Source organism: Vanellus vanellus, assembly GCF_965231255.1.
Source record: "Vanellus vanellus genome assembly, contig: HAP1_SCAFFOLD_466, whole genome shotgun sequence".
In the NCBI taxonomy this organism is placed as follows: Eukaryota; Metazoa; Chordata; class Aves; order Charadriiformes; family Charadriidae; genus Vanellus; species Vanellus vanellus.
This window is the reverse complement of record NW_028127823.1, coordinates 82,299-102,500: the sequence shown is the minus strand read 5'-3', so window position 1 is coordinate 102,500 and position 20,202 is coordinate 82,299. Positions and strand designations below refer to the sequence as shown.

General features: G+C 65.3%; 4 protein-coding genes across 5 annotated transcripts in view; 3 read left to right on the top strand and 1 right to left on the bottom strand.

Annotated features, from left to right (window-relative positions):
• Positions 1 to 7,290, top strand: part of LOC309684944 (cardiotrophin-like cytokine factor 1) — a gene marked incomplete at both ends in the record, with an annotated part of 10,400 nt that extends 3,110 nt beyond the window's left edge. For both annotated transcript variants that reach the window (XM_082500779.1, XM_082500780.1), the window contains 2 exons: positions 4,659 to 4,825; positions 6,799 to 7,290. In XM_082500779.1, coding sequence (XP_082356905.1) covers positions 4,659 to 4,825; positions 6,799 to 7,290 — 659 coding nt within the window. The remainder of the gene's footprint in view (positions 1 to 4,658; positions 4,826 to 6,798) is intronic.
• Positions 7,291 to 8,406: 1,116 nt separating this feature from the next.
• LOC309684938 (glycine N-acyltransferase-like protein 3) lies at positions 8,407 to 10,577 on the bottom strand (the record flags this gene model as incomplete). Its single annotated transcript, XM_082500774.1, has 5 exons — positions 8,407 to 9,121; positions 9,676 to 9,748; positions 9,845 to 9,971; positions 10,074 to 10,181; positions 10,500 to 10,577. 5 exons carry the CDS (start codon positions 10,575 to 10,577, stop codon positions 8,599 to 8,601), a joined length of 909 nt encoding a protein of 302 aa, XP_082356900.1. The 3' UTR covers positions 8,407 to 8,598.
• A 452-nt stretch (positions 10,578 to 11,029) lies between these two features.
• LOC309684945 (glycine N-acyltransferase-like protein 3) lies at positions 11,030 to 13,529 on the top strand (the record flags this gene model as incomplete). Its single annotated transcript, XM_082500781.1, has 5 exons — positions 11,030 to 11,107; positions 11,813 to 11,920; positions 12,018 to 12,138; positions 12,841 to 12,961; positions 13,039 to 13,529. 5 exons carry the CDS (start codon positions 11,030 to 11,032, stop codon positions 13,457 to 13,459), a joined length of 849 nt encoding a protein of 282 aa, XP_082356907.1. The 3' UTR covers positions 13,460 to 13,529.
• A 325-nt stretch (positions 13,530 to 13,854) lies between these two features.
• LOC309684937 (DNA polymerase delta subunit 4-like) lies at positions 13,855 to 15,192 on the top strand (the record flags this gene model as incomplete). The annotated part of the gene is made up of 4 exons (XM_082500773.1): positions 13,855 to 13,872; positions 14,342 to 14,708; positions 14,781 to 14,892; positions 15,022 to 15,192. 4 exons carry the CDS (start codon positions 13,855 to 13,857, stop codon positions 15,044 to 15,046), a joined length of 522 nt encoding a protein of 173 aa, XP_082356899.1. The 3' UTR covers positions 15,047 to 15,192.
• Positions 15,193 to 20,202: the final 5,010 nt, after the last annotated feature.

The window sequence follows — 20,202 nt, the reverse complement described above, 5'->3', positions numbered from 1 at the left end:
GGCGCCTTGCGTGGCTCACGGGGTGCCGGTGGGTGCCATGCCCGTGCCGGGCTGGCTGTGCGTGCGGGGCGGTGGGGTCTGGTTGGGATTAGGGGCCTGTTGTCCCCCCACACACACCCCCCCTTCTCCATCTTGCCGGCGGGGGTGTTTCCATCGTGCCGCTGGCTGGAGCCGGATGGGAAATCCAGGCCCAGCTAATTACGGCCTCGCTGGAGTCTCCCGTGCGCGGCCGCATTTATAAACACACGGAGGAGACAGGATGTAAACACTCAGCGCTGCGAGCGCAGGAACGGCCGGGATGGGACAGGGGGGGACGTGCTCCCCCCCCACCCCTCCGTACCCCCACCCGCTCCCCATCCCCGCACGCACCCGGCACGGCGGCGTCGCTCGCCGGGAGCCATGTGGGGACAGGGACTCATTGGGGACACGGTGGGCAGAGGGTCCGCAGGCAGGGCTGGTGAATTTTGGTGGTTCCCAGAGAGCAGGGAGAGGGGGTGGAATGGAGGTGCGGGGTGGGAGCAGGCAGGTGGTATCCCATGGGATGGGGATGGGATGGGGATGGGGACCCCACTGCAGTGGCCGTGGCTGCTGTGGGGGACAGCAAGGACACGTGTCCTTCCCATCACTGCTCGGGGACCGCTGATGTCCGGGTATGGGGCACAGCGGGAACGTCCTCACGGCTTCACAGGCTCTACCCGGTGCCACCGCGTCACCTCCCCAGCCCCAGCAGGGTTAAATGCCAGCAGCTTGGGGACACAGAGGCGTCTGTCCTTGTACCCTTGAGCATCACCCACTCCGAGACCCACGGAGCAGCGGGCACAGCCTGGCTGCCACGTTGTGGGGCGTGGGGGGTGTGTGTGTGTGTGTGTGCGAAACGGCCCCGTGACGGCGCACGGGGAAGGGTTAAGTGCTGCCGGTCGGGGTTGCAGGCAGCCTGGCCAGCACCGCTGCCAGCCTTGCCCGCAGGCAGGGCTACTTTTTCCTCAATGCCACGGTCACGCCTGGCCACCGCGGGACCTCCCCGGGCTGGGCTCGCACCCGAGAGCCAGCGCCGGGGATGGGGCCGCGGGGTGGGATGGGGCTCTGCTCGCCGCTGGACACCGGCCCATCAGATACGGCGGTTCCCGCCACGGTGCCGGGGGGGCCGCGGGGTTGGCTCGCCTCCGTGCGTGCCCGGGGGGGCTCCGGTGCGAGGGTCTGTCCCCCTCACCCCTCACCCCCCCCCCTTCCCGGCTGCCGCCTCCGCTCCGGGGAGCCGCTTTGCCACGAGGGTTTCGGGAAAGCGGCTCTGGGTGGCTTGTGGTCACTCCTGACCTCGGCGGCTCTGCCCACAGCATGCCCGGGGAACAGCTCACCCGGCACGGCGGCTGCGCTCCCGCCTCGGCCGCTCGCCAGGAGGTCTTGGCCAGCGCCGGCCACCCGCGCCACCGAAGGGGTGGGTGGCTTTACGGCAGGGCAGGGGACGCCGTGTGCATCCCCACCAAAGGTGGGTGAGCAACATCCCTGCCGGCCGCGTGTCCGAGGGATGCCCGCGGCACCTCCGGTGGGTCCTGCCACTCACCGGCAGCGTGGGTGCCCTGCGGTGCTGCCGGCACTGCCCGGGGGGGTGCCCAGTCCCATGTCCCCGGTCGCCCCGGCTCACCGGGGCCAAATGGGTGACCCCGGGCAGCCACGCCGTGAGCTGCTTACGTGGGCTGGGAGCATCCTGGCCAAGCTCCAGGGCCGGTTTTGAAACCCTCGGGTTCTTCCTCTCCGACGTCACCGTGATCCAGCTGTGCCGGCCCCGCGCCTCCCTCCTCCCCGCCGGGCCGCCGCCGCCGCCGCCGCCATTGTCTGTGCCGGTGCCCAGACATTTTCCGCCCGGCGCCGAGCCGCTGTGACCGTGCTGGGTGAGGGAGAGCGGCTGCTCCGCGGGGCAGCCGGCACGGCTGGGCCACTGCCACCGCTGCGCCGTGGCCACCATCACTGCTGTGCGACCCGCATTGAGGTGCCGCGGCCGTGTCTGTGCCATGGCTGTGCCGTAGCCACTGCTGTGCCATGGCCATGTCAGTGCCATCTCTGTGCCATGGCCACCGCCTTGCCACCCACATTGCTGTGCCGTGGCTGTGACAGTGCCACTGCTGTGCCACAGTCACCATCACTGCTGTGCCACCCACATCGCTGTGCCATGGCCACGTCTGCGCCACTGCTGTGCCACAACCACGTCTGTGCCACCAGTGTGCCGTGGCCACCACCGTGCCACCCGCACCGCTGTGCCATGGCCGTGTCTGCGCCACCGCTATGCCATGGCCACCATTGTGCCACCACCACGGCCGTGCATCCCACCGTCTCCTGGCCATCAGCCATCCCCTTCCGCCACACACCTTCCTCCCTCCTCCTCCTCCTCCTCGTGCTCCTCCATCCCGTGCTCCGGCCACCTGCCCGGCCGCTGCCGGCGGCTCCATCCCCATCTCTTCCCTGCCAGCCCTGGCGCTCCCCCCCGGCCCCGCTCCCCCCCCGGCTGTGTTTGGTTTGGCCGCCGCAGCACCGGGGCTGGTGTAAATCCCGCGCTGGAAACTCGAGCCGGCGGCGGGCGAGGGTCCGGCCAGCCCAGCGGTGTCGGGGCTCGGCCAAAGCAAACACCCGGGGGTGGGTGAGTCACCGCCACGGGGCCCCCCCCCGCCGCCCGTCCCACGCACGTTTGCACGCATGCAAGGCAGGACAGCGGCACGCTCCGTGCGCCGGGATGCGTCGGGATGCACCGGCACGCCGGGGCCCGGCCACGGGCAAGCGACTTCACGTGCCCACCGTGGGGCACGGCTGCGTGTCGGGGCGCCGGCGCGGGGTGGGGATAAGCACACGGTGTGCCTGCGCCGGCACGCGCCCTGTGTCACACGCGGGCACGGTGCGTCACACGCCTTCGCGGTGCGTCACGCGTGCACGCTGCATCATGCGCAGGCGTGGCATCGCACGCGTCTATGGTGTGTCGCACAGGCGTGGTGTGGCGCGCGCTTATACACTATGTCATGTGTGTGCGGCGCTTTGCACACTTGCACGGTGTGTCATGCGTGTATGGTGTGTCACAGGCGTGGTGTGCCACGCATGCACAGTGCGTTGCACGGTGCGTCACACACTTATGTGGTGTGTCACACGCCTTTGCGGTGTGTCACACACCTTTGCAGTGCATCGCGCGTGCACCGCGTGTTCACACACCTGCGCAGTGTGCATCGACACACTTGTGTGGTGTATCCCACACGTGCACTGTGTGTCACACGCCTGCGTGGTGCATGACACTCCTGCACGGTGTATGGCACACCTGTGTGGTGTGTCACGTACGTACATGGTGTGTTGCACCCCTGCACAGTGTGTCGCACACTTACAAACTGTCTTGTGCACCAGCGTGGTGTCACACGCCTGCAAGGTCCATCACACACGCGCACGGTGTTTCACGTGCCTGTGTGACACCCCCCACAACCTCACGGTGCGTCGCACGCCCGCAGAGTGCATCACAGGCGTGAGCAGTGTGTTGCACACCCGCAGGGGAGCTGCACACTCACACGCTGCTGCACCCGGTGGCGGAGGCGCAGGGCAGCCGGGTACCCGCCGCGGCGGGGCTGGCACGGCCGGAGCCGGGGGTGTCCCTGAGGACCCTCGTGCGTCACCGGCGCTTGGCTGCTCCCGGGTTTCCAAACCTCCCGGCGGCTTGTGACGGGGAGCGGTGACGCGCGAGGGCACCGCAGGGCTCCCACCGGCCTCGCCTTCCCGCGGGCGCTGCCCACGCCGGGAGCCCCGCCGAGCTCTGCGGTGATGAGCCGTGCCGGTGGTGGGTCTTCCCGGCGGAGGAGTTGCCGGGAAGCCCAGCTCCCGCGTGCCGAGAGGTGCCAGTTGGCTGGGAGCATCCTGGCCGCGGGCCGCGACCTTTGCACAACCGCCGGCTAACGAAGCCGGAGCTCGTAAGGCCGCCCTGACGTCAGGGGCGATGACGGGGACCCGGTCGGTGGTTTTCCGGCAGCCTCGGCAAAGGTCACCCCACGCTCCGGCCACCCCTGGGGGTCCCTGTCCCACCTCCCCCCCCCCCCATTCCCCATGGCCGTGGTGGTCCCCACCGGGGCAGAGGTTGCCGGCAGCCCCGCGGGATGCCCATCCCGCTCCGGCATTGATGGGGGGTGAGTCGCCGTGCCCAAATATAACCCGGCCGTGCCGTCCCGGCGGGAGTGCCGTGAGCCGCGCTCGCTCCAGACCATATAAAGGATTGTTGCTGCAGCCGGCGGGCGGGAGCGCACGGAGGGGAGCCCGGGGCTCGGCGGTGCTGGCGGGGGTCAGTGCGGCAAGGAGTTGGGGGGGGGGGGGGAGGTGCCCCGGTGCACCGGTTGTGCCGGCGACACGGCTGCAGGTCCCCCGCACTGCCCTGTGCCGGGGGATGCTGAGGCACCCGGTACCCACAGGGATGCTGAGGTGCCCCGTTGCAGGTGTGGGTACCCCATGTCCCCACTACACGTAGCCCTTCCGTGCCTCAGTTTCCCCACTTGAAGGGTGACACGGGGGCTCCTCCGGCACATGGGAACGTGCCCACAGCCATGGTGTCCCTGTCACCCCAGGGGTGGCAAGAGGTGCCCCCCCCCCCCCCCCCCCCAAACTTTGTGTGTGTGTGTGTGTCCTAAGGCACCGTGTCCCTGCAGGAGACTCTTGGGGGATCTTCACCTTCCTGTGCGCCGCGCTCTGCAACCTGCCGGCGCTGCCGGCCCTGAACTGCACCGAGGAACTGGGCGCCGGCCAGTCCATCCAGAAGACCTACGACCTGACCCGCTACCTGGAGCACCAGCTCCGCACCCTCGCCGGCACCTATGTGAGTAGGGGAGGAGGCGGGGGGAGGGGGTGTCACCCGCACTGTGCCCCGCTGTCCTGCCCACATGGCACCCAGGGCGGGTGTCCCACTGTCCGTCCTCCCCGGAGGTGCATCGGACATCCCCGCGGGGAGGGGAAGGGAGCGTCCACCACATTGCCACCACGTGGGGACCCCCTGGGGACACCACCCCCCAGGGGGAGGTGTGCACACAAGTGGGAGTGTGCCGGTGTGCACTGCTGTGGCTGCACACGTGTGTGCCTGCACATACGTGTGCATCGGGATGCCTGCGCATACATGTGTGCGTATGCATTGGTGTGCGTGTATTCACGTGTGCCTGCACACTTCTCTGTGTGTGTGTGTGTGTGTGTGTGTGTGCCTGCACACACACGTGCCCTTGTGCATCAGTGTGGCTGCATGCGTGCGTGCCTGCACATGCGTGTGCGCATTGGAGTGTCTTCGTGCGTGCTTGCACACGCGTGTGTGCTTGTGCATCGGTGTCCCTGCACCCACACGTGTGCGCGCGCACAAGGCTCATCCTCGCCAATCCTCCCGGCCCGTGACTCCCCCGCACACGCGTGCGCTGCCGCGCACGCCCTGCGCTTGCGGGTTGACGTGTTTGCCCTCCCGTGCCCTTGCCCGGTGCCAGCGGTGCGGGCGCTGCCCCTCCTTCCCCGGGGGGGCTGTGGGTCTCCCCTGCCGTGCCCGGCTGCACCCGCGCCGGCGGCCAAGGAAATGTCTCATCGGCAGGCAGGGGTGCAGGCATCTGCCTCTCCCTGCCCGCCGGCAGCACCGCATCACGCGGAGGTTCCCCATCTCTGCCCTGACGTGCCCCCGGTGCCGCCGGCTCAGCCTCCGCCGTGGCGGTGGGGGGGGTGCCAAGTGGTGCCAAGGGTGGCAGTGCCGTGGGGCTGGTTGTGGGAAGGGGGGGGAGGGGGGGGGGGGGGCTTGAGCCCACCGATGGGTGCCTCCGGGTCCGCTGGCCGGAGCTGTGGGCATGATGGGGAGACTGGGGGTGTGATGGGGAGAGGGACATGGAGGCTGGGGCTGTGGGTGGGAGGGAGATGGAGAGACCTGGGACATGGTGGGAACGTCCACCTGGGGGATGTGGAACCTGGGACATGGTGGGCGCATTCACCTGGGGGACATGGAGACTTGGGACATGGTGGGCATGTCCATCTGGGGGACATGGGATGTGGGCAGGGGGACATGGAGACTGGGGACATGGTGGGCATGGAGACCAGGGACATGAAAAGGAAGGGGATGTGGCGGGCATGTCCAGCTGGGGGACACTGAGACCTGGGAGGTGGGGGACGTGGAGCCTGGAGACACAGTGGGCAGCGTGACACAGAGACCTGGGACAGGATGAGCAGGGGGACATGATGGGCAGGGAGACATGGTGTGCAGTGGAACATGGAGACCTGGGACTTGAAGGACATGTCCACACTGGGGACATGGAGACCTGGGATGTGGAGGACATGGAGACTGGGAACCTGATGGGCAGGGGGGACATGGTATGCAGGGGGATCTGAAGACCTGGGACTTGTTGAGCATGTTCAGATTGGGGACATGGAGACCTGGGATGTGACAGACGTGGAGACTGGGGGGACACATGGTGTGCGTGAGACCTGGGACATAATGGGTATGTCCACCTGGTGGACATAGAGACTGGGCACCTAATGGGAAGGGGGACATGATGGGCAGGAGGACATGGAGACCTGAGACAAGGGGGACCATGCCCAAATAGGCAACACCGAAACCTGGGACGTGGGGACCATGGAGACTGGGACATGGTGGGCATGAGGACATGGAGACCTGGGATGAGGTGGGGCATGTCCAGATTGGGGGACGCAGAGACCTGGGATGTGTGGGACACAGTGAGCACTGTGGGACTTGGGACGAGGCAGGGGGAGGAGGGGACCAGTCCCTACCCTGACCCCGTCCTCAGTGTGTCCCCCCCACCCCGTACCTTGCAGCTGAACTACCTGGGTCCCCCCTTCAATGAGCCCGACTTCAACCCCCCGCGGCTGGCGCGTGCCGAGCGGGTGCCCAGCGCCACCGTGGACTTGGACCTGTGGCGCGGGTTGACCGATAACGCCCGCCTGGCCGCCAACTACCGCGCTTACAGCCGCCTCCTCTGCTACCTGCGGGCGCTGGACGGGCAGGCGGGCACCGCCGAGCTGCGGCACCGCCTCGGCCACTTCTGCTCCAGCCTACAAGGGTTGGTGCTCAGCATCGCCGGTGTCATGTCCTCCTTGGGTTACCCGCTACCCGCCGGGCCCGCCGGGCCCTCAGCGCCCCCCGGTACTCCCGTGGCCCCCAATGACTTCCTCAAGAAGATGGATGATTTTTGGTTGCTGAAGGAGCTGCAGACCTGGCTGTGGCGCTCGGCCAAGGACTTCAACCGCCTCAAGAAGAAGGTGCCACCCGCTGTGGTCACGCTGCGCCTGGAGGCGCGGGGCTTCTGAGCCCCCCTCCAATGGTGTGTCGTGTCCCCCCCCTTCCCGCCTCACCGGGACGGGGATGGGGCTTCTCACCACATGTTCCCACCACCACTTTGCTGTGCCTTGTGGGATGGGGCTCTTGACCCAAAGTGCCACCGATGTCACCTCTCCATCACCAGTGTGCCTTGAGAAATGGGGCTCCTGACCCCAAGTGCCACCAAAGCCACCCTACATCCCCACCATCACCACAATGTGCCTTGAGAAATGGGGCTCCTGAACCCCAAAGTGCCACCAAAGCCACCCATGGCCCCTCTCCATCACCAGTATGCCTTGAGAAATGGGGCTCTTGAACCCAAGTGCCACCAAAGCCACCCCACAGCCCCACCATCACCATACTGTGCCTTAAGGGACAGGGCTTCTCACCCCAAGTGTCACCAAAGCCACCCCACAACCCCACCATCATCACAGTGCCTTAAGGAGTAGGCCTCCTGACCCCAAAGTGCCACCAAAGCCACCTCACATCCTCTCTGTCACCACGCTGTGCCTTAAGGGATGGGGATCCTGACCCCAAAGTGCCACCAAAGCCACTCATGTCCCCACCGTCTGTGCCTTGAGGAGGGGGGTGGTGCCACCACGGTGTCCCCATCGCCACACTGTGGCCACCTCACCAAGCTCCTCCCCCTGCCCCACGGTAGCAATAAGCCCCACCCCCAAGAGTGGGTCCAAGCCCCGCCCACCACAAAAGGACCAACCCCTGAATAAGCCCTGCCCCGCCCTGCAGCAAGCCCCTCCCCCAGGAGCGATAGGCTCCGCCCCTCCTGGGATGGCAATAAGCCTGTGTAGCAAACCCCGCCTCCTCCCTACATCAGGCTCCGCCCTGTTGCCCAAGCCACGCCTCTCCCATGGTTACCTAGCAAGCCACAAGCCCCGCCCCCCGGGAGGGTGGGGCTGCAGTGGGCGGGGCTGGAGGCGAGGCCCCAGGGCTGCTGTCCCAGTGCGTCTATGAGTGTTTATTTATTGGAGATGTTATTTATTGGGGTATTTATTGCAGAAGATCTATTCTTGTATGAACGAATAAAAAGCCTTTCTCCAGCACCCCTCCCCCCTCCCCACCCTGCCCCGCCCACGCCACAGTGGGGCAAGGAGCCGGTGGTGTCATCAGTAGGGACCAGAGTGAACGGGGTAGCTGCCCCAGGTTCTGAGCTCAGAGTGGGGCTCGGGGTGTCATCTGTGTGTCCCCCAGCTGGGGAGTGGCAGGGTGGGGAGCCAGGACACCCCCCCCAGACCTGGGTGGCCCCATTTTATGCCTCCTCCCCCAGCCTGTGGTGACGGTCACCCCTGTGCCCCCCACTCTCCGGGTCCTACTCGAGGGGTGACCACCACGGTGTAGAAGGTGCCGGGTTGGGGCAGAAAGCCCACGGCCCGGACGGCCCGTTGCGAGGGGGTGTTTTGGGGCAGCACCCCCAAATAAATGGGGAAGCCGCGGGCATGCAGCTCCCGGCCCAGGGCACCCAGCGTCACCCCGCTCAGCCCTTGGCCACGCCAGGCAGGCAACGTGTAGCCGTGGCTCAGGCAGCCCAGGGGGTCCAGCAGGGACCAGGAGACGGGGCGGGAGCGGGGTCCCAGCAGGCAGGCGCTGGGCAGAGCCCGCACCAGTCCCAGCAGGAACCGGTGGCTGCGGGCATTGCCCCCAAAACCCCAGGTGGCGTTGAGCAGCGGGACATGGGACGGGGACACGGGTGCCAGGCGTAGTCCAGGAGGTACCCTGTAATGGGGCAGAGAGGAGAGAGGGGGACGGGGGAACTCCCCCACCATGGCACGGACATGGGGGTGGCACGGAGGAGCTGCCGCACCCCAGCATGGGATGGGGGACCCACCATGTCACCCAGGGACCCACCTTGCCGCCCAGGGATCTGCTCAGGGACCCACCGTGACACCCAGGGGTGTACTCAGGGGCTCTTTTGCTACCCAGGGATGTGCTTGGGAACCCTCAGGTCACATAGGGATGGGATTGGAGACCCCTGTGTGTCACCTGGGGATGTATTCATGGACCCCTGTGCCACCCTGTGACGTCCTTGGGGACCCCTGTGCAAACCAGGGATGTGCTTGGGGACTTTTGTGCCACCCAGGGATATCACTGGGACCCCTGTACCACCCTGGGATGTGCTTAAGGACCCTCATGTCACTTGGGGATGTATTCATGGACCCCTGTGCCACCCTGGGCTGTGCTTGGGGACCCCTGTGCCACCCTGGGATGTGAATGGGACCCCTCTACCACCCAGGAATGTGACTGGGACCCCTGTGCCACCCAAGGAGGTGCCTGGGACCCTTGGTGCCACCGTGTCCCCCCCCCCCCGCACTCACTGCACGCGGGGCCGGGGGGGCCGGGGGCTCAGCAGCGCCTGGTACCGGTACGTCTCCAGCCGCAGCCCCTTGGCATCGGCCGCCTGGCACACCGCCTCATACATCCCGTCCTGCATCCCTGGGGGACAGCGTCCTCAGCCCAGGCAGGGGCACAGCGGGCAAGAGGGTGTCTCAATGTGTGTGTGTGTCCCCCACTTCCCCGTGTCCTCCTTACCCTGCATCTGGAAGGCCCGCGTCCAGTCCACCGCTTGGGTGCTTCCCAGTAGCGCCCTCCAAGCCCCCTCGTCCCGGTAGTACACCGTCAGCTGGTTGGCGTAGAAGTCCTCGGGGTCCCTGTTCTCCTGGGGGATAGGGGACAGCGTCTGAGCTTGGTGTCCTGTCCTCCCCCCCAGCACTGCGGTGTGTGGGGTGCTGTCAGGGTGTGGGGACACCCCGAGCAGCACCTCTGGGCACAGACGGGTCAGGACAACACCAAAATGGGGCCAGGAGTCCACCAGCACCTCATGGCCGGCGGGGTTCCCCCGGGCCACCGTCATCACGGTCCCCAGGACCTGCAGGATGGGGGGGGTCAGCGCTGGGGGGGGACAGACACGGGGGAGTGGTGTACCATGTGGGGACCAGCACAGGGTCCCCGTCACCAGCAGGTCTGGGGGGGGGGGGCAGAGGGGTCCCCAGAGTCCCCACAACTGGCAGGATGGAGAGGAGGGCATGGAGGTCCCCAGGGTCCCCATCACCAGTAGCACTGGGTGGGGAGGGCATAGGGGACTCTGAAGACCCCACCACCAGCATGGAGGGGAGGGAGGGGACAGGGGTCCCCTTCACCGGTAGGGCAGGGGGATGAGGCAGGGGGTCCCCAGGGTCCCCGTCACCGGCAGGGTGGTGGGCAGGCTCCTCCGGAGGGCCTCCTCCAGATGCCGCAGCTGGCCTGGGCACGTCAGGATCAGCATGTCCCCGTGGCTGCGGGACAGGCGGTGACACCGAGGATCCGTGGGGCAGACGGCGACACTGAAGATCCCGTGGCTGTGGGGCACTGGTGGCTGTGGGGCAGGGTGTCCCGGCCAAGCACCTGTCCCCAGCAGGCTGCAGGGCTGGCCCCGTGCCTGGTGGGATGGACCCTGCCCGCTGCCCCCGTGTGCGGCCACCCCCCGGGCAGGGGGGCACTTGCTGGCCCGTGACGGCTGGTGGTGGCCCTGGGACCCGCCAGTGTCACCTCCTGCCCCACAAACGCAGGCACCTGCTGGTGTCACTGCCTGCCCCACGGCTCCGCGGGACCTCGGACTGCTGCAGGGTGAGTGCTGGAGGGGATGGGGACAGGTATGGGGTTGGGGATGGGGATGGGGACAGTGTCCCCTCCTGGGGGTCCTGTCACCCCGTTATCGCGGGGTCTCTCGGCAGGACCATGCTCATCCTGACCTGCCCGGCCCAGCTGCAGCGCCTGGAGGGGGTCCTGCGGAGGAGCCTGCCCCTCGCCCTGCCGGTGACAGGGACCCCGCTGTCACCCCTGCCCTGTGCCATGATGAGGACCCCGCTGTCACCCCTGTCCCGTGCCATGACGGGGACCCCGCTGTCACCCCTGCCCTATGCTGTGATGAGGACCCCGTTGCCACCCCTGCCCCGTGCCGTGATGGGGACCCCATGTCACCTCCTCACCCTCACCCCAGTGTCACCCTGTCCCCCCGCCTGCCACCCCCCCACGGTGTCCCAAGTCCAGGACAGGCTGCTCCTGGGCGTCACCCAACCCCAGGGCTGCCTCCAAAGCCCGCCAATCCCAGCCCAGTTGGACTCTGCTCCAGCCAATCACTGCCCAGCTTTGGTCCGAGCCAGCCAATCCCCTTCCAGTCCCACACAAGCCAGACCTCACATGCAAGCCAGCCAATCCCAACCCAGGCAGGCTGCCATGCAGCCAATCCTAAACTCCCTGCCTGCCCCTCCCTGCTCTAGCCACGCCCACTCCACCTAGACACGCCCACTTGAGGGCAGCTTGGCTTTAGGCTCCGCCCCCTCTGCCTTCACCCCACTGGGCCCTATGGGGCGAGGGTGGCATCTTTGGGCAGGGCAGGGTGCTGGGGGGGGCCCCCCTCCGGGCTGTGCTGGCTCGGGGAGCCCGGGGGACCCCCAAATCTGCCCCCCATCACCGTGTGTGTGTGTGTGTGTCCCAGCTCTGACCCCTTTTTCCCGGCAGGTCTATGGGGCCGTGATGAACATCAACCGGGGGAACCCGGGCGAGTTTGAGGTCGCGGTGGACTCCTGGCCCCACTTCGGTGCCGTGCTGGCGCGGCGCAGCGGAGAGGTGGCCGGCGGGGATGTTTTTTGGGGGGTGGCGGGAGATACGGTGCCCTGGCATGTGGCAGGTGGGCTCAGGGCCACCCATGGGTGCCCCACCGCAGATGCCGGCGGATGACTGCTACAGAAACATGCACGCGGCTTTCTATCGGGACATGGGCGCCTACCGGGCGCTGCTGGAGACCCCCGGCTGCCTGCGCTGGAACACCGCCTTCCACCTCTTCGGTGGCCCTGGGGACACGGGGGACATCGGAGGGAGGGTGGGGGGACGGGGACACTGGGCAGCGCTGCAGGCAGGGAGCGGGCATGCTGTGGGATTGGGGGTGCTGGGTGGCACTGGGAGCATGGGACACTGGGGGGATCCACTGGGGAGACAGGGGGTACAGAACTGGAGGCACTGGGAGGTACTGGTGGAGGAATTTGGGGTGTTGGGGGACACTGGGGAGTATTGGGGGCACGACTTGGGGCACTGGGTGGTAGGAGCTTGATGGGTGCTGTCACTGGGGAGTATTGGGACTGGACTTGGGGTGCTGGGGGGGCACTGGGGGCAGGGATGGGGCTAGTGGGGGCACTGGGGGCCACTGGGGAGCGTTGTGGTTGGACTTGGGAGGGCACTGGGGGCAGGGATGGGGTTAGTGGGGGCACTGTGGTTGGTCTTGGGAGTGCTGGGGGGGAACTGGGGACATGGATGGGGTTAATGGGGGCATTGGGGAGCATTGTGGTTGGATTTGGGGGTGCTGGGGGGGTACTGGGGGCAGGAATTGGGGTGCTGGGCACTCTGGGGCTACTGGGGAGAAAGACTGGGGTTGTGGGGAGCCCTGGGGGACACTGGGGATGGCCCAGCCGGAGTTTTGGGGTTAGAAAGAGGGGGAGGGGGCGGAATGGGGGTGCTGGGGGAAGGGGGGCCCCTGACAACCCCATCCCCAGGACTGCAAGAGGGGGTGGCCACGGTGTCACAGGCCATCGCGGCCACCAAGGGCATCGAACTGGAGGTCTCTGAGTACTACACCTACGTACACCCTGACCCCAGCACCATGCCCGAGCCCCGGTGAGTGCCCTAATCCCCACCACTGCCCCGGCCCCAGCACAGGCAGCACCCCCAGTGACGGCCGACCCTCGCCGTAGGCTGGACCCCAGCGTACGGGTGGGCTCGCTGAGCCCGGGGCACGTGGATCTACTGAACGAAACGTGGGCGTACGGGGGGAACGGGCGCAGCCGGCGGTACCTGGCAGAGGTGTTGGGGCGATTCCCCAACCTCTGCCTGCAGGATGGGGCCGGGGAACCCCTCAGCTGGACCCTGACCGACCCCTTTGGCACGGGTACCCATGGCTACACCTTGCCAGCACACCGCCGGCGCGGCCACATGCGGACAGTGCTGACCCTCGCCGCTCGCCGAGCGCAGGCTCGCGGTTTTCCCGCCTTCGGGCACACGGCTACGAGCAACCGAGCCATGCAGCGGCTGCAGGAGGAACTGGGCCACCAGCGACTGCCCGGGCTCTGCCACTTTGTCCTGCACAACCCCAGCATGGGCAGGGCCGGACCCTGAGGCCATCCTGGTCACCCCCCCTGGGGCAGGGAAGTCCCCAGGCTGTGGGACAAGGAAGAAAAAACAAACTCAAACAAACAAACAAACAAACAAAAAAAAAGCAGTGTGGAGTCTCTGATGGCTGCTATAGGGTTGTGTCTCCCTTCAGCACCAGTTTTCTCACACCTGGCTTGGCGACGGCCGTTAAAGCTATGACCCAGCTTGGTGGCCCAGGTGGCATGGTGTCACCACAGAGGGATGCAGCTGTGTCCCCCAGAGAGTCACCCCTCTCCCTGTGCGCCACCGCATGCACCGCAGCACTGCCCCAAAGCTATTCTCGGCCCCCCGAGGGAGGACTGAAAAGCTTCAGACAAATCTGTGCTGGTGGCACCTGCTGTGTCCCCCTCCCCGGGACGATGTCAACACGGCTGGGGGTGGGGACAGGCAGGCCCAGCGCCTGTGGGTCACCGGCTGTGCTTCCCGGGGGGGAGGACACAGCCAGAGCGCTGCGTGGGGCAGAGGGTGACGGCTGCACGGCGTGAGTCACGGCTCTAGTCATGGCTAGTGGGGGTGACAGGGACAGCCGGGGCGGCGACAGTGCCCAGGGTGATGGGGACAGCTAAAGGGTGACCATACTCAGGGTGATGGGATGGGGTGACAGTGCACGGGGAGGTGGGGAGGACCGTGGGGGTGACACCTGCTGGGGTTCATAGGGACGGCTGGGGGTGGTGGTGACAGTGCCCAGGGTGATGAGGGTGGCTGGGGGGGGTGACAGTGTGCGGGGTGACGGGGATAGCCGGGGGGGGGGTGTGACTGTTCGTGTGGCGGCGGCGACAGCCGGTGGGAGGTGGTTGGGGGGTGACGGCGGCCGGGCCACCCCCCCCTTCCCTCCCCTCCCGCCAGCCCAGCCCGGCCCCGCCGCTTCCGCCCGGGGAGCGGCAGGGGCGGGACGTACCCGCCCGGTTCCCGGCAGCCGCGGGCGGGAGCGGAGCCGGGGGCCGCCGGGGCCGCCGCCGCCGCCACCGAACCGCGCGCTCCCGCAGGGCCATGGAGCAACCCCGGCTCATCACCGACTCCTTCCCGCTGCGGCGGCGGCCGGGGCGAGCCCCGGGCAGGGTCAAGGGCAGGGTCAAGGGCAGGGGGTACCCCCGGGTCCGACCCCGCGCCCCCCCACCCACCGAGAACTCCCCTCCGCCACCCCCCCCGGACCCGGAACTCCTGGAGATGCTGCGGCGTTTCGACCTGGCCTGGGAGTACGGACCCTGCACCGGTGAGAGCCCCCCCGGACCCCCCCGGGTCCCCCCCCCCCATCCCAGCCCCGCTGACTGTGACCCTCCCGCAGGTATCACCCGCCTGCAGAGGTGGGAGCGGGCACAGGCGCTGGGGCTGAGCCCCCCCGATCCCGTCCGCAACGCCCTCCTGGAGCACCGGGACAACCCCGATGTCACCTACAGGTGGGTGCAGGACGCGGGGAGAGGGGGGGACATGACATTGCGCACCCCTTCCCTCTCCCGGTGCCCCCCTCTCCCGCCACTGACAAGCAGAGGTGGGGGGCACCCGCTGACCCCCGCTCTGCCCCACAGCCTCTGGCACGAGTACGAACTCTGAGCTGCTGTGCCCCACACCAGATGAAGGAGAGGGGGGGCCCGTTGTCACACACCCCCCCCTGCCAGGACTGTCCGCAGCCGTGCCGCAGCCCGGGGGGGCACCGGGCGGATTAAAGGCTGGTGTGAGTGAAGGTGGGGGGCTGCCGCGTGCTGTCTGGGGGGCACCTGGGGTGGGAAGGGGGGGTGAAACCCCTCTGTAGGGCGCTGGGGGAGGGCAGGGGTCTGTACACCCCCTCAGAACGAGCCAGGCTGGTTGTCCTGTCACACAGAGTTTAATGCCAGCCCTGGGAATGCCAGCAGGTGGGCAGAGACAGACAGACAGACAGCTTCAGGGGCTGTGGCAGGGCCAGGTTTCTGTCTCAGATGCCAGTGCCCAGAGCCTGGCCCCCACCCTACCCCCCAAATGCCAGCTGGAGGGACTGGTCCTCCCCATGGAGAAGGTGAGAGAACACCTTGGGGTCCCCGGGTTGGGGTGCACCCCCAATGGTGAGCCATGGCTGCGGGGTGGGGAAGGACAGGAGAGCAGCAGAGCTCTGCCCCACAGCAAGAGTGAGACAGGGGATACAAGAAGTGACGTGGGATGCCTCACAGCAGGCTGAGGGGACGGGAGAAGGGCCGCAGGTTGCCCCCAGCGCCACTCACCGTTGAGCAGGTCCGGGGTGTCCGTGAAATCCGCAGTGAAGTTGGGATGCAGCTGGCCGAGGGTGGGCTGGATTGTATCCGCGTTGCCCGGGTGAGCTGTGGGGTGGCAGGGAGTCAGGCAGCGTGACGTGGCCACCGGACCCTGCGGGACACCAGGGACCCCCTGCCAGGCACAGAAAGGATGAGAGATGCTGGTGAGCTCAGATCCAGAAGCCAGTGCTGCCAGGGAACCCAGTAATGCCAGTAGACTGGCCAAACTGGGAGGGGGGAGCCCTTTGGACAGCGAGCATGGGTGTAGACATGGCACTGGTACCTGAGAGGGCAACAATGCTGGTTTGTCCTCCGTCTTCTGCACCTGGAGAAAATCAAAGAGGAGTCACGACGTGCATTGCTGCCCACCTGGGTGGCCACAAGGCCAGCACAGAGCAGGCGGTGCCACCTGCCCCTGGCCCGATGTGGCTACCCATACCCTCGGGTAACATGAGGGAGGGAGGAGTGGGGGTGGCAGCCAACGGGGCTGGAGAGCTGGGGACAAAGGTGTCCCCAGGCTGGCAGGGGCTTGGCTGGAGCATGCCATTGCCAGTTGGTCTGGGTAGGGGGGTGTACTGGGACCATGGGAGCTGCAGTCTTGTCAGGGACTGGAGGTCTGTGGGAGCTCACCTCTAGACCACAGTCTCCAGCATCATGAAGTTGCAGGTGGGATTTCTCCTCTTCTCCATGTCTGTGGGGAGAACGGAAGAGGGATGATTTCACTGCTGTCCTCTCCCATGCCTGGGATGTGCCACCCTGGTGGGCACCAACACACCCCAGGGCTTACTGGGTGGCAAAGCCACGCCTTCATAGAACCATGGAATGGTTGGAGTTGGAATGGACCTTAAGGCTCATTGAGTTCCAACCCCCTGCCCTGGGCAGGGACACCTCCCACCAGACCAGGTTGCTCCAAGCCCCGTCCAACCTGGCCTTGAACACCTCCAGGGATGGGGCAGCCACAGCTCCTCTGGGCAACTTGGGACAGTGTCTTACCACCCTCACAGTCAAGGATTTCCTCCTAATATCTCATCTAAATCTCCCCTCTACCGGTTTAAAACCATTCCCCCTCATCCCATTGCTCCCCTCCCTGATCAAGAGTCCCTCCCCAGCTCTCCTGGAGCCCCTTTAGGCACTGGAAGGGGCTCTAAGGTGTCCCTGGAGCCTTCTCTTCTCCAGGCTGAACAACCCCAACTCTCTCAGCCTGTCCTCACAGCAGAGGGGTCTCACCAGAGCGGAGCAGAGGGGCAGAATCCCCTCCCTTACCCTGCTGGCCACACTCCTAGGTAAACAAACCAAGAATCCCATATAAAGCTGCCCGTAGTTGTCTGCAGAGTTGTTTCGGCTCGAGTTCACACTGAAGTTCCAGCCTGTCCAATACAGCAGCCTAAAGAGCAGCCCTGGCCATCTGCCAGCCCAGGCGCATCGCCATTGCTGTTATCAGAATGTTCCCAGGCACAGCGGAGCGCGACGATAAGCAGCAAAAGCAAGAAGCAGCCACTAACGAGCACTAAACTCTAATTTACAGTAGGGCAAGCAAACCCCGTGGCAAGCACGGGAGCCTGCCAATTAATAACTAAACAGCAATAACAGCTATAAATTCGACCAAGCACATTCCAATCAAACCTGTCATTATCTCGAACCCTTCGAGCCACATGTTGGCTGTCGTGGTTTAACCCCAGCTGGTGGCTAGGACCACCCAGCAGCTCGCTCACCCCTCCCTCCCCCCCCCCAAGTGGAGATGCGGGAGATAATCAGAAGAGTAAAAGTGAGGAAAAACTCGTGGGTTGAGGTAAAGACAGTTTAATAGGTAGAGCAAAAGCTGCGCACGCAAGCAAAAGAAAACAAGGAATTAATTCACTGCTTCCCATCGGCAGGCGGGTGTTCAGCCATCTCCAGGAAAGCCGGGCTCCATCACGTGTAACAGTTACTTGGGAAAACACGCGCCATCACTCTGAACATCCTCCCCTTCCTTTTTCTTCCCCCAGCTTTATATACTGAGTATGACATCACATGGCATGGAATATCCCTTTGGTCAGTTGGGGTCAGCTGTCTCGCTGTGTCCCCTCCCAGCTTCTCGTGCCCCCCCCAGCCCGCTCGCTGGCGGGGCGGTGCAAGTTGCAGAAAAGGCCTTGAGCACTTAGCAACAACCGAAAACATCAGCGCGCTATGAACGCTATTTCTCATCCCAAATCCAAACCATAGCACTACACCAGCCGCTAGCAAGAAAGTTAACTCCATCCTAGCTGAAACCATGACAGTTACCTAGGTAGTAATAGCAAAAACATCGAATTTGGGTATGGATGAAACAAAACTGGGACCCATGGAAAAAAAAAATAATTAGGAGCAGGCTGTTTGGGTGGAGAAAGGAAGGTGGAAAGGTAGCAAAAAGGGCCCAGAAATGGAAAAAATGGCGAATAAGGTATAAAATCAGGTAAAGGTTAGCACAGGGGGGATCTTCTGATATAAGGGGTGCAGATTGTAGCGCCGTTGACCTGCAGAGCCAGGTCTGGCAGGCACAGCCTCCCCCCAGGCCATTGGGACTCTGATGGGACAGTTTCCCCACAGGCAGTGGGGAGGGAAGAGTGATAGAGCTCTCATTCGACAGCAGTCCTGTGGGGTTCATAAGATTAAGAGCCATAATTAGTAGCTTTGCTGTGTGCATAATCATTTAACCATAAATTAATAATAGGATGTGTTTGTTAATTATTCAGGTTATTGATTGCTTAACTTACTAGCTTTCTAGCAGTTTGTTGCTTCATCAATAAAATGAATCGGTTCTATCCCGAGCCTGCAATTGAGCAGTGGAGAGCCGGACCCAGCAATAACCCAGGCCATGTCCTGGGAGGCAGGCAGGTGGGATGGGGTGGGGGCTGCCTGCAGCGCTGGGCCCACTCACCTTGTTCAGACAATTCTTGTCCCACTGGAGGAACTTCAGGCCCTTGAACTTCTCCCACTTGGGGGACATGATTCATCAGCTGGGAACAGGACGGAGGTATTTAGGACGTGGACTGCCAAGAAGTGAGCACCACCCACCCAGCCAGCCCAGCAGGACTCCAGGGCCAGGAGGAGAGGCAGCCGGCAGGGAATTTCCTAAAGGGGAAGGGTCACCCTGCTTTCTCTGCCCTACCCTCCCCAGGTCCAGCTTTGTGTCACGGTCCCCCTGCACCTGGTGGCTGCTGCAAAGTCCCTCTGCCCCGGGGCAGGTGCCAGCAGCGGGGCCATCAGAGTCACTCTGGTGATGCCCTCCTGGTCTGTTTCACAGCAACTGTCACAAAATCTGGCGGGAGATGGCATGCTGGAGGCCAGGACCCAGGTTCATGGCGGGGAGAACAAGGGAGGTTTCCAGGCTTCTTGCAGTGGCAAGTGGTCGGGAGAGGGACATCATAAAACCCACCCAAGGAGCACCCAAAGGAATATGGGTGGTGATCAAGAAGACCCCAAGCCATGGCAAAGTGAGGAAAGGCCTCAACAAGAAACAGGGTCTGTCTTATCTCCAAAAGCACAGGCAGGAGCCCCTGCACAGCCCACAAAAGTGCTGTGGCCCCTCACTCCACCCCATGGCTTGTTATCTCCCTTCTGTCCCATGTCCCCCCATGGGAAGGGGGGTCTGAAGAGGCTGTCGGCGCTTCCACCCCGACAGAGCCCAGGCTGCTGCCGTGCCCAGCTCCTCTGCTCCCATCGCCCTGCACAGCAGCAGCTGTGAGACGTGACTGGCAGAGCAAAGGTTGGGGTGCTGGCAGAGCCCAGCCACGCAAGGCTCAAGTTGAGTCTTTCCTGGTGGGCTGCAAGCCAGCGAGGGCTGTGGCCGCACTCCAGCAGCTCTCTACGTGCCGAGTCCCATCCTGGTGGGTGCCCCGGGTTGTGTGGGGAGAAGACTCTGGGATGGCCCCCGCAGCCCCCAGAAGGACAGCAGGCTCTAGTGAGGCCACCTTTCCTCAACACAGGCCCCCACAGTCAGCACCAATGTGCTACCTTCTAGCAGCCTGGCCTGTGGCTTTCCCCCCGCCTGCCCCCCCCATAGCGGTCACAGCGGGCTGCCGGCTCCCTGTCCCGCTTCAATCCTCCGCCCCTACTGCCCTGGCCTGCCCCGGTTCCCGGCCCCGGGGCCTAGGCCGCTGGGGCTCAGGCAGACCTGCGTCCGGCTCCCATAGCAACCGGGAAAGAGCCCTATACGCATGCGCGGAGCTCCATACGCATGCGCGGAGCTCCATACGCATGCGCGGAGCTCCATACGCATGCGCGGAGCACCTCCTTCCGCGCAAGGCACGCTGGGGGCTCTAGTTCTCCCTTCCCCGCGGCGCATGCGCGTTCCCAACACTCGTACAAGATGGCGGCGGAGCCTCGCCCTGGGTGGGTGGATCTAGCGCTGGCGTGTTCACTCTGGTCCCTACTGATGGCAGGCAGAGCACCCGCCGATGTCCCCAGCTGGGCAGGGCCTCGCGGGAGGCCCCACGCTTGTCCCCTCCACCCTGCCAGGCAAGACCC